Raw genomic sequence first — 13466 nt, 5'->3', positions numbered from 1 at the left:
AACATTGGCCCTTTCTTACATCTCCGTATCTACCTAGGCAATTTTAATATCTGGATTAAACTACATAAATATTTGTCAAAAAATTTCAAACATTTCACCTATTTTTGACAATATAACAAAAGCCCAAGCGTGCAACAACTGCTTTGTACCCGTACCACAGACACTTAAGCCCTCATGGCTCTGTGCCAGTGCCCATTCTGCAAACTTGGGCTGTCCTTCCCAACACTGCATCCATTTGACTAAGGATCAAGACTAAGACCTAATTTCAGGAACTGTTCCCTCAGCCAAATGGAGGTGGTACACCCAAAGTGCACTGTAGTCAGACAGAGAACAGCACACAAGGAATACCGGGGATTTAATGGCACGTGTTTGAACAGGCAGTTCTCCAGAGCCTTCTAACACTCATTTGAACATAAAACTGAGCACAGCTAGTTGCAGCAGATCAGATGTACAGCAGCTGTACCTTCCTACTTCAGAAAAGGGCAGGGGAAGTATTTGTTTGCTACCCTTTCAGGATGACTTGATATGCAGAAGGCCAGCTTCTTATTTGAAGAGACGTGTCATGCTATAAACATTTCTAGTGGAGCTTTGGTTAGCAGCACTTGCAAGAAAACCCTAATGAAAATAAATTGTTATGTATTTACCCATATGCTGAGGAGCATATGGCTAATGCATTTAGACACTGCTAATGAAGTTAAGACTCAGCTAAATTTGTTGGCTCATGGATAACGACTATTCTCAACAACCAATCTGAGCTGGCTATAATTTTAGCATTACAACTGATACCTGGCCATCATTCTAAGTACTGATGCTGCTGTCATGGAAGAACTTTTTTTTCTGAATGTGGATTTCTACACATCACAATAGGAAGGTGAGCAGCATATGATACTGCTAAACTCCAGATCTACATGCAATATGAACAAGTTACAACTTCATCTAAAACAACAGCGATTGCTCTTACTGCAGCACCGAGTCTATTGCTTTCTGTTTTAATTTCAAGGAATCGCAGATTTTGTGTTTACTCCAATCCAATTCCCTCCAAGCCAGCACTGATGTAAATTTAGCCAAAACTGAATAGAAGGCAATCAGATCTAAGAAATATTCCTGTTTTTTTAAGGCCATGTGTAGAAGTCCATTAAATTTTACCACCGCAGCTCGAAGTCCTCTTGTTCAGTCACATCACTATGAAGCCGCTCTTCAAGGTTAAGGTCCATATTTCTTGCAGGAATCTTAAATCCTTTGCATGACCACAGAGTCCAAGGAAAATTCCAGTTTGAACAGTTACACTGGGTCTATCTATATGCTGCTACCATTCAAACTCTGCATTATTTTAATTTCCTTAACCCAACTACTATGTAGGACACCTGTTTTATGTTCTCTGATGCTAGATTTCATGCCAGAGCTAGCTTTAACCTAGCAGTATACACTTCTTAAAGAGTAGGCTACTGATAACACTCTGGAATTTGCTGTGATGAACTTGCAAATACAGTCTCCAAGAGGCACAATGTATGGCAAACTTCCCCTAAACCACTCCTAGCAGCAAGATGCCATTTTAACGATGCAGACCTCTACTTTGATGGATATTTGGATATTGGGTAGCCATTTCTCCATTGACACACACACACACACACACAAAATAATAATAATAAAAAAGGCAATGATTTTGGTCAAGGATGGAATGGAATAGCAGAGAAATGTCCATCAGCACGGTGATCTTGGGGACTCACCTTATTCAGACATCTTCATTTATAGACCAGAGCTCAGGCTGGCATTGATTCACAGCTCTCTTTGGTCTGTGTCTATTGATGGATCATTAAATTTCCTCCTGCCTGCAAACTGACCAGTCTATTAGAGACAGCAGTGATATCAATGTCCCCAGATTTACCACAGAAAAGTCCCTAGAGAAGTCACTTAGGCATCAATCAGAGTGTTTCACCATAACATGATGAAAAACAAAGAAACAAACAACAACAACATAAAAACAACACCAAGATGTATGTACCAGAACACCATCTATGCCAGCCATTTTGTGGGTGGGTAAAAAGAGGCACAAGGTGAAACAAAAGAAGTGGATCTGCTTATTCAGAAAATAAGGAGTCTTTGTCCCAGTCAAACTTGCCCAAAATCACTCTGGGAGTCTGGGGAAAGCTGGGAGCATGATTGGAAAGCCTCTGCTCTCACTTATTGTACTGCTTTTGAAAACATCATTCTCTTTCCACTTAACAGGTAAAGGCCTTCTCATACAGCTAGCAGTTGCCTCAATTATTGCCTCCTTATCACAAGCAAGCATGAAGTATGCCAAAAGGAACTACCAAAACACAGTTTACAGAATACCAAAGACATGATGCTGCTCATGAATGAAATTTTCATCTCCTCTGAGAGACAGTAACTCTACATCTCCACAGGAAGGCACAGGAAGGCACAGGAAGGGCCCATCCAGGCCTCTTCAGCACAGCACAAATAGCAGTAGGAGGTGCTCTAGGCAGAGGGCACGCAGCAAGAAGCTGTTTCTTGGAATACAAAAGTGATAGTTCAGACTTCTTTCTCCTCTTATATTCCAAAACAAACATTATATATTATTCCAAGAAACATTATATTCCAAAAAAGCAAAACCATCTTTCATGGCCACTGCCCTCAGGTCACCATTACCTACCAACAAAGCAGCAATGATTCACCCCTCTTTTTCTGTCACAGAAGACCTGCCTGTTGCTTTGTGCCTCACAATACCATCTCTAGCTTCCATAGAGGCTAATTAAAGAGAACCTGTTGACTCCACATTCAGGGATAACTTGTGAGCACAGTGATCAGAAACATCAAGTGCAGGAACACCAAGGACATCGTGTCTGTACAGAAGGCTTTCTTACAGAAGGCTTTCTGAGGAACATGCGCTGCTCTCCCTGCTGAGGTCCCACAGGCTCAGAGAGTATGTTGGGATGAGCCCTAGCACATCTCTGCCTGAGGCCCTTCTGAAAACCAGCAGTCCCGCTCCTGCTGAGGAGTGCCAATGGCATGTAGTCAAGCTGGAGTCAGCTAATTGCCACATATCAATTTCCTGCATTAGGCTCCCACAGCCAGGTACCGCACTGACTTTGTCAGGGTATCCAACAGCGCTAACGCCTGATCAAAGGAGGTGGCACAGGGTATCAGCTGAGACTAGGAAAACACATGTATTTAAGAAGGAGAGAGACTGGCTTTATAGACACAGAAAGTACACGCAAAAACACATCTATCCCCAGGTTTTCTGTCATGTTGCAGACTGAAGTGGCTAGCTTCAGAGCATTTCATTTGACATGAATACACAAATGGGCCTTCTGGTCAAGAAGAATTTTTCCAGGCCGTGAGAGAAGACCTGAAGCACCCTGTGAGGCCCATCGGGGCGGTCAGCAGCCCACAGTGGGTGCACCAGGCTGGTCAGTGGTACCATGGCTTTATTTTCTGGTTCCACACAGCCACCAAGAGGCAAAGCACACGCTCCCTACTCCACTCCTCTCATTTATCTGTGCAAAGCAACACAAAACCATATGCAGGCTTTCACTGTCAGTGTAAACCATATTATTCTTGTAATTAAATCCAGGTCCACAGCCTTTCCCCGACCCTCACTATTTGCCTCCCTCCAACCTTGTTTGGGTTTACGTGCTGTGTCATTAAATTCCAGTACAGTAAGTGCTGCAGCCTCTCTCCAAGCATTGAGATACTGCTTTCTAGGCTGCAAATTAGACATGGGGTTAAATTCATCCCTGCAAGGACTCAGCCTTTTATTTTTCTTTACTTTTCAGTCAAAGGATGCTTTTGGCAGATACGTAGTGGAAAAAGATGATGTTTGCTCTCCGCTTCCTCCCTGCACACACACACACACCCTCCTTCTCCACTCCCACCCATCAGCCATAAAACAACACAGCCCAGCTAGATCCCAAACTGAAAGCAAGACAAAGCATCCACACAGCCTCCACTTCCATTCAGCAGAAATGGGCCACTCCAGGGTAGCCCAGGATCCACAAGTAGGCCAGGCAGAAATAAACAGAGTAAACAAAGAGTATCCTGTCCAAGCGGAGAGGGGCTAAAGAGAGTGATGTCCTTCATTAAAATGCAAGGCAGGGATGCAAGCACGCAGCCGGTCAAAAGCATCGCAGGAGCTTGCTAGGAACACTCAGAGGAGAGCAACACATGTTCACACCAACACAGGGACCCAAAGCACATCACCCAGTTGCACACAGCCTGCCTACCAAACCCCAAACAAGGCAGCTGAGGCAGACCTACCACCACCCCAAAACAGCAGAGAGGCAAGCCCCAGGTTGCAGCAGGGCGGTGCTCTGCAGGAGGCTGAGCAGCGCAGGCAGGTACAGTACCAGGCGACCAGAGCCGCTCAAATGTCAGAGCCAGTGACATTTAAAAACAGCACAGCTGCCTTTTAAGAGAAGGATGGGAGACAGGGAGAAAAGCACAGCAGAGCCATAGCAACAGGTCAAGGGTTTGCCACGGTTCTTTGGAAGGAAGGGTAAAGGGGCATGGGCACTTTCTTGATTTTCAGAGCATTTGTCACAAAATCATTAGTCTAGGAATTAATAGGATAGTTCTGCTTATTTCTTCTGTAGCCTGCCCCTCTTGCTCATGCACCTGCATGGGCTTCAAAGTCAAAGCCCACGCTGTGTATACCTTTGTGTCTCCTGTTATGCTGCTATGGGGAAAAAAAGAGAAAAAAAAAAAAAGAAGAAAAAATGTTTTTCCACAGATTGGTAGGAAAAATGCAGTACGCAGAGAGATGGGGGAAACAGTCAGGAGTTCCTAGCACAATGCTAGTCTGTCTGCTGCAAGTCTGCTCAGTTACCGGGAAAATTGAACATGCTGCTTATTTTTTTTTGAACAGCCTAATCATATTTACTATTACATCAGACTTGCCCACCACAATTTGTTCTCATGCAATGAAGAATTTTTAATCTAATATCTTGGACTCCGATAATTTCCCAGCTGCAGAACTGCAATAATTTCATATCTTCTCATTTTTGAGATAAGCCGATTAACGTGGATATGCTTTAGTTTCAGGTTGCGATTATCCCCCTCTTTTTTACTTGAGGGGAAAGGGGCAACTTACAGTAAAACAACTTTGTTTTCCCCAAGACAGCTCTTAAAGTCTACTTTTCTGTGATGGAGATAGGTCTTTCCTGTTGCATTTCCCTTATCCCCTTAACTTTCAGCACTTCCCCTTCCTTTCTGAGACACTACATTACAGCATCTCTTATTTCAGGCATTTCTCAGGCAATATATTTTCCTACAGAAAAATAACTCTTTCAAGAAAAATATCATGGAGAAAACATTTTCTCATTTAAAATACATTTGAAAGTTTATTAAAAAAGAAAAAGGAAAGAACAGCCCAGCACTATTGGTCAAATCTCGCTTGCATTTTCAGGCACACTTATAGAATAATGACAACAAAGGGAATGATGAGGCTTGATGTTCTGTTCACATATACAGTGGAGTAAAATGAGAATCTCCACTAATATCAGTAGAACTGATTTACATCCATGTAAGCAGGGGAGAAAGCGAGCAAATCCTTGAATTTATGCCATTAGAAGCTGAAGAAAATGCTGCTTACTCCTAAAATTTTTTCAATACCTTTTGATGTTTACTTTTTTTTTTCCCCTAAAATCCCCAGGTCTGTGATTTACTCGATTATATCAGATGGACTCACCTTCCTTCTCCATTTTTTTCCCCTTAAATTTCTAGCAATCATGAAAGCCCAAAACCACAAGATGAGCACACTCTTTGGACTGGAAGAATATATTTGTTGAAGTGTTTGGATTTCTGAGTCTCATTCTGATGCAGAGGTTTTCAACTCGTGTTGATTTGTAGTTCAAATTCAGCACTGGAAATGTAAAAGTTCCGTGTATGCAGATTCCTGTACAGCACATGAGAATTCATTCCACTTAGCCACCGTTCATTAACTCCTCTAAAATGGTTCAAGGGCTAGAAAGCCCTTTTAGTGGGATTGTGACTTGTGTTTTCCCACACACAACATTGGTGATACTGCACAGAGCAAGAAGGAGCTGGCCTATTTAAAAGGGAAGACCTTTAAATGTCCAGTTTAGTGAAAAGGCATGTCTGCATGAACATGCAAGTGCATTGCTACTTCCTAAACAAACAAACAAACAAACAAACAAAAACCTGCTGCTCTTGCACTACTGTGCCACAGGCAGCTAAATCCCTAAAGTCCCTAAAACCTACCCCAGCCCTGAGGAAGGTGGGAGGCATCTCCTAGCTCTCCCCTGCTGGGAAAGGGAGGGAACATGGTAGCTGTCCTACAGTGAGAGTACCTGTAACTTGAAAATGCTCTAGTCAAGAACATCCAGCAGTATAAGAGCAGCCCTCCTCTTACCAGCACATGGGCATCATTATGGGCAATGATTCTAAGAAAGCAGCCACAGAACCAGGTCCAGAAAACATGGTAAAAAATGAGGGAAGAAAGAAAAATTACAAAGATTTGGACTCACACCTGACTGTTCCTATTGACTATAAGACTATAAACAGGACAGACAGTGAAACGTTGTAGTGCTGGATGTACAGCCTGGTGGGGCTTGTGCTCCTGCAGTGTTCAATTGCTTAAAAACTCTGGCTGAAATTCTTATTTCTTGGTACTGCAAGACATAGTTTCATGGATACTTTCACTTATCTTCTCCCCAGAAGTTACTAAAATTACGTCCATTTTCTTCATTAGCCTGCTTTAAGCAAGTTCTATGAATGCAACACTGGTAATGAAATTTGCCTAGCAGATCACAGATAATAGTTTTCAGAAACTTTCTACTCATACACTAGTACAGGGTAAGCCTATCCACAGCATGTCAAAATAATTTAGTCTCCAGGCAGCTTTTCCTACAGCAAGTGTTAGCAGGTGACTAACAATAAGAGGATTTTGTCAGCAAAGGCCTACGGAACAAGTCACTTCATGCCATCCAGCTGAATTCAAACCAGAACAATCAGGGTGAACTAGTCCATATTCCATACAATCAGCATCTCCTGTATCTTAAAGTCATCCTGTCAATCCTTTTCAAATGAACCAAGAGCAAATAAGTCCACCTTTTATGCTATTTTCTAAATGAAATCAGATGTACATGTAAAACCGGTATTTAAATGGGTTTTACCTAGTAATGAGTCAGATATTGACGGAACAATCACCATGAAAACCAAGGTAAGAAGCACTATAATCGCATTAATAATTCAAATCTCAGCATGGATGTTGATGACTGTGCACTTAAAAGAGGATATTGGGCTGTAGCTGGAGTTAGCCCAGATTTCCTGAAAAGTTGTTGGAACATAACAGAGACACACTTGGGAGACTTTATTGAGAGTCCAACCTGAGAAATGGCAGCTCCTCATTATTAACATAACTCGGACAATCAGAAGCATTAGAAAAGTTGAGCAAGGAATAAAAAACACCAGCATGAACAGGCTGAGAGAAGGTGAAGGGTAGGAAGAGTAAGTGAATTAAATCCGGTGGCAGAATCCCCAGTACTTCCCCTCCCAGGCTGGGATGGGAACATTTGGGGCACAGAACAACAGCATTCAGTGGTAGCCAATTCCAGTTACTGCTTAGGAGCAAGCAATGCTACAAGCTTTAAACTAAATGTGTACCATCAGCAAAAACACAAACAAATAGAAAGGTCGTGCAAGCCAAAACCACTCAGTACAAACCAGTTGGGGCTAGTTATCGTAATCTGCTCTATTCACATAACTAAGTTTGTTTCACTGAGGGCATGAACTTTCTTGGAAAAGCTCAAGTAATTAACTGCAGGAGCTTATGTATTTTCTTTCCCCTCAAGTTTACTTTATCCTGAAATTAGTGCTGCTTGCACACAACCGTTTCTACCAATTCACTCAAAAAGTGGAGTTTTGCTTGTTCTTTACAGAAGGGGACACTTTAAGGGGTACTACTACTGAAGTGTAGGATCCTTTTCAATTCCTCCTACCTCCTATCCACAATTCACAATATTTTGGCTAAATACAGATAAAATTCTTCCTTACCTCTTGGAAAAAGAGCAGGTTTCCAATGAAAGGAAGAGGTGGAGGATGTCTGATCCCTACTTTGCTTAGTTTGGAGAAGGCAGAGGTGGAGTACCTGGAACAAATAAAGAATTACATTAATTTTGGACCTTGTTACAATAAGACTTCCAGAGTAATTGGTTCAGTTGGCTTCCCTAGGTTCAGAGAAGGGAGAAGATGCTTTCTGTATTGGCCAAACAGAATGATCAGTGAGGTGGCATTGCTCAGCCACAGGAGCAAACACAAAGCACTGTTCTTCTGTCCTCTCAGAAGCACGAAAAGGACTGAAACACATGCCTACAAACTGGGCAGTGGAAATGGAGAGCTGCTCCTCTTCCCCAGGAAGTCGTGTGTGCATCAGAAGCAACTCGCTAAAGCTACATGAGGTTAGAACGAGACTGAAATGGGCATTTGGGTTGTGGCACAGCTGGGAAAGAAGCAAGACAGATCTTCACATGATTATTTTCTTTTCCTTCTATCACCACTACCTATACAGATCACAGAACAGGAATTCAAACTAGTTGCAGTTGTGTGAGAGCCAAGACACTGTCAGTGTTTTCAAGTCAAGCCTAGTATTTGGGCCAGATATGCTGATTAAGTGATTTTCCAGCTGCCAGTCAGCAAATTAAACAAAGATAAAAAATACAGGGAAACAAAACCCAGACTGAAAAGCTTCGTGTATCCCTTGTTTCAGATGGAACTGTGGCATGTTGGCAGGCACAATACTGGGTGGGGGAGGAAACAACCCCATAGCCCCTTTACCCCCTTCTCCTTCTTTCTTAACACATACCAGTGGACTTCAGGTGGTGAAACCTGGAAGATCAGGAGCTAACAGCAGCAGTTTTGATTAGCCAAAGACACAATAATACTGATTATTATCACGTTGAACACTATCACCAGGAGGACCAGGGCAAAAGATCATTGAAATTAATAAAGGCTGTCTCTTCATTAGCATCCCAGCTCAGAGCAATAATGATTTTAAAGAACCTTCTCAGTTGCCCCTGCTTACTGCATGATGTTTCAATGTCTGGGGCAATTTTGGTATGTGTCAACTACACTTTTTTTGAGAGGAAACTCAGAAGAAAGTGAACTTGAGGCTCTGCTCTCATACTTTATCTATTAACAGGGCAGTTCTGAACTAACTAGTGGTCCTTCAGCTTTAAACTGCAAGCACGGTGAGACTGTTTGGTCCTGGAGATCAAATTAAATCTAACCCAAAGTAAAAACCATGAACTGCATATAGTGTAGGTGTAGGGGTCATGATGTCAGCTGCCTTAGTCTGCTGAGCCTGCAATTCACCTGAATTGCATAAGAGATATAGCCAGAAGCAGTGCGCTGGGATCCCAGTGAGCTGACTCCCCCTTAAGCCCAGCTGACAGTCTCGTTGACTCCAAAGACTGTGCTTAACCCACTGCTATGACTTGGACACGTCTGCTTTCAGATCCCATAAGCTACACAACGCCTCATCTGAAACACCCTACACGATGCAGGCAGGAATATCATGGTTTAATTAAATGGGCAAAGAGCGCACAATTCCTGTGGGACAGGGAACATGGGGGAGAAAAAGAGGTGGTGGCAGAAAAAGGCCCTTCCCTCCAACAGGTGGGAAAAGATGCTGCTGTGAAGTGAAATATAGGAAATTAAGAGTACTAAACCTCATGTGACCAGCAAAACAGAACAGACTTAAGTACCTAGTTAGCTTTTTGTACTTGTGTTTCTTGAGATTTCCTGCAGCACAGTACCTATTCTCTTAATGGATTTTCTTTTGTGAAGATACTTTACAAAAATTATAATCAGAAGATACAGATCTGAATATATTTAAATATCAGCAATGTGCTTCCTATGTGGCAGTACAAACCTTCCCAAACACAAACCCTCTAAATAGAAGTGATGTCTCTATGCAGGAGTGCTATTTCAGTATTACAGGGTATTGGGGGGAAAAAAGGCACAGAAGTCAAAATTTATTACACATTTTACATATATTATTGACTTTTTGGCTGCATAACTGCTTTAAAAAAAAAAAAAAAAAAAAAAAAAAAAAAAAAGGTTTGTTTGCTTGTTTTTTTAAAAGCTGAAATACCTAATATTCTTTGGGAAGAAAAAAAAAACATTTTAACTTCAAAATGACAAACAGCCTACACGATACATTTTCTTCCCCAAAGAGAGGATTTTTTTTTTGCTGCTGTTTGAAATCTGCCTAAAGTGTCTTTGTGTCATAGCAAAGACCTCATCTTCTGTATGTAAACAGTAGAAGAGATGAAAATCTCTCTCAATGGAAACCAGTCAATTTTGCAGCATTTTCTGTTGGATGTTTTTACTGTGGAATACGTGACAGGTTACAAAACAGCAGCCAGAGCTGCAGCCAACTACTAATTTCACTGTAGACTGGACACTGTAGACCCCTGATCTTCTTGTACTGCGGATTCAAACAGTCTAACACAGCACAATTAATTGATGTGATCACCAAATATTTCAGAAGGAGCAGAATTAATGAGTATGGTGCTCAAAACTCGGCACCCAGGTTCATAAGACAAGAGCACACCTGGACTCCGTGGACTATTTATGCTTAGACGAGCAGTTCATCTTCGTTAGCTTCTGAACTTTATTGGCAGCTCCATACCAATAATCTGTTTTCCTTTTTCCTCTTAAGAATTTTTTCTCTGGTACCTTTCATTCAGCTACATTTGAAGTAGGTTTTCAAAATGTAGAGAAATGGGGTTTACAATGAGATGGGAAGCAGAAGCACTGTAGTCAGTGAAGTGTACCAAAAAAAGAGCAGGGCCAGCAATAAAAATAAAATTAAAAAATCTCATCACTAAACACATATAGCTCTGTATCTGTGATTTCATTGCATTTCTGGTACTGTTGAAATGCCTGTAGTTTTGCAGAGAAGAGTATGCAAGTGTGTCGGGACTGACCATGTTGCACGCACAGAAGGAGGAATATTTACCATTACAAAGGTAATCTTGACTTTAGCCATTTCTAACATAACAGCTTATGTTTTGCAACCTTAATCATCACTGAAAGAGCTTCTTCCCCACCCCCCACCTCTGCAATATTTCAGCTCATGCCCACCAACTGGAGGGTAGGAGGAGGGAGAGGAAGGGGTGTTCTGGAGTTCATTAAAAAATAATTACAAATTAAAAAAAAAATCTGTCCTGTGTAACACACAATGAACACCAGCAATGCATGCCTCTGACAGCTTCATGGCACAAACCTTTGCCTCTTCAGCCAGAAGCATCTGATAACTGGAACAGGCTAATTTATGTGATTCAGCTACTCAGCACACCCATGACACACACTTGGCCAGTAGCTTGCAGAGTTGTGCTCTAAGCAGTGCTGGGGAACACAGTGGCCACGTTTTGTTGCTGAGAAGGGGAGATGGGCCAGAAGATGAAGAGTGCAAACAGGCAGAATTGTCTTGCAGGTAGGCACACTATGTTCATCTCGAGAAGCTGACATACAAATGAAACTGTTCTGAATCTGCCTTATCACCAGCAGGAAGTCTTATTTCTCACTCTGTTACTTAATGCACTTCTGTGTTAATTTATCCCCCCCAACTTATCTGATAGCAGGCAACTTCCAAAATAAAAAATGCTGTTTCTGTGTGTGCACACTAAGGGTAGAAGTTTATTGATCAGACTAGCAAACAGAAAGGACAAAGATAAAAACTACTGGCCTTTCCCTAGGCTGAAGAGCCTTTATAAGGAAAATGAAAGGAAAAAAAAGATACGCACAGCTATATTATTGCTCAAAAATATACATTTCCACCTTTTGTCTTAAATACTACCTGCAGTTCTGATACTTCATCTCAAAGAATCTAGAAATAGAAGAGATATTGGGACATGACCAAAATAACCAAAGATACAGAACAACTTCTCTAGAAGGAATAAATATCCAGGCTATAATGTTAACCTTGGAAAAAGAAGCAACTGATGCTGCATGACAAATACATATAAAATCCTGTATGGCTTAGAGAAGATAAATAAAGAATTATTACTCATAATTGCTAAAAATAACTAACTAAATAAAAAAGCCACACACAACAAATAAATGTTCAGGTGGCAGGATTAAAACAAAGCACTTTTCCAAATAATCGATATTCTAACTATGGAACTCCTTGCTACAGGATGTTGTCTATTCTAGATGCTTAAAAAGCTTCAAAAAGTGATGAAATTAACTGAAGGAAAATCAGCAGGTATTTAATTCGTGAATTTAACAAATGTAAAAGGGAGACATGGAAAAAAGATTAAAGGGAAGGAGAAAAAAAATATTTTCATAAGCAGGGAACTGGTCTGTAGGCTCCCAATGGCAGCATGAGATTAGACTGCAACAAAGCCTAACAGATAAAACTTCAGACACTTCAAGTTTTCTAAAGAAGATGTCAGGAAGGAACCTTTGTGCAAAGAGGGGCATGATGAAGGTAAGACTCTGATGGCAACAGCATTTACTGGACAACCTACCACGTTTCCACTCAAGGGAGAAACATACCCTAATATTTACACATGTAGGGCATCCTGCACAACTACTAATTTAAAACCCTGGCATTATATGTTGAACGAAGTGACAACACATCAAAAGGAATCAGAGGAACAGCAGTAATGAGCTGGATCAATAAACAATTCAATAACTCTTTGAAGACATTCAAATGGCCTCTCAGAGCTAGATGATCTCTGTGCAGATTAAACATAACTGTTAAAAGAAAGTTGGCATGCCAAATACATTCCTGTAGGCCTGCAAGGCCGACTTAAGCTATCTGAAACACAAACTTACTGCCATGAGACACCATGCAAAAAAATTAGAAGGAATCCAAACCAACAGCTAATTAACATAAGTTGCAATGCATATATGTGACAGAACTAGCTATCTGCCTCACCAGTCCAGTACTGATCACTACTGAAAGAAAAAGTATTATATGGTCTACCATAAACTGCAATCAATTCTTACAGCAGATAACATTCACAAGTTGCCAAATCTGCATCACAGACTTCAACATACCATTGAAATCACCCCAAATCCCTCTCTCAATAGAAAGTGCGTCATTCCTTCTACATCTAAGTAATGCACATCCTAATAATATCTGAAAGCTATAAACTAGGACACTCAGAGAGGAGAAAAAAAAAAAAAAAAAAGTAATGTTTTTTAATCTTTTGGGGAGCTGGGAGGTGTGTTATTTTGGAAGACCGAGTAGGAAAACAAAGCATTTTGCTAAAATAATGGAAAACATTCCTGCCAAGTAAGACATAATCATGCATTTTTCACCTATTTGCCTCTGTTTATGTATACCCACACTAGGTCCCTGTTAACACTGGGATGTACTTTTGCTCAAAGTAGTGATAATATACAAAATAATGGTAGCCTCCCAAACATTACAGTGATGGCTCATATAAAATATATAAGCCTTCCTGGGAGCCCTGCCTAGAAAGCAGTCTCAC

General features: G+C 41.2%; 1 protein-coding gene across 1 annotated transcript in view; it reads right to left on the bottom strand.

Moving 5' to 3' along the window:
* Positions 1 to 13466, bottom strand: part of TBXAS1 (thromboxane A synthase 1) — a gene marked incomplete at its 3' end in the record, with an annotated part of 227332 nt that overhangs the window by 167958 nt on the left and 45908 nt on the right. The window contains exon 2 of the mRNA XM_084281641.1: positions 8014 to 8107. Coding sequence (XP_084137767.1) covers positions 8014 to 8107 — 94 coding nt within the window. The remainder of the gene's footprint in view (positions 1 to 8013; positions 8108 to 13466) is intronic.

This window comes from Netta rufina (genome assembly GCF_964035555.1).
Source record: "Netta rufina genome assembly, chromosome: 1".
In the NCBI taxonomy this organism is placed as follows: Eukaryota; Metazoa; Chordata; class Aves; order Anseriformes; family Anatidae; genus Netta; species Netta rufina.
The sequence above is the reverse complement of the archived record's forward strand: the minus strand, read 5'-3'. Positions and strand labels throughout refer to the sequence as shown.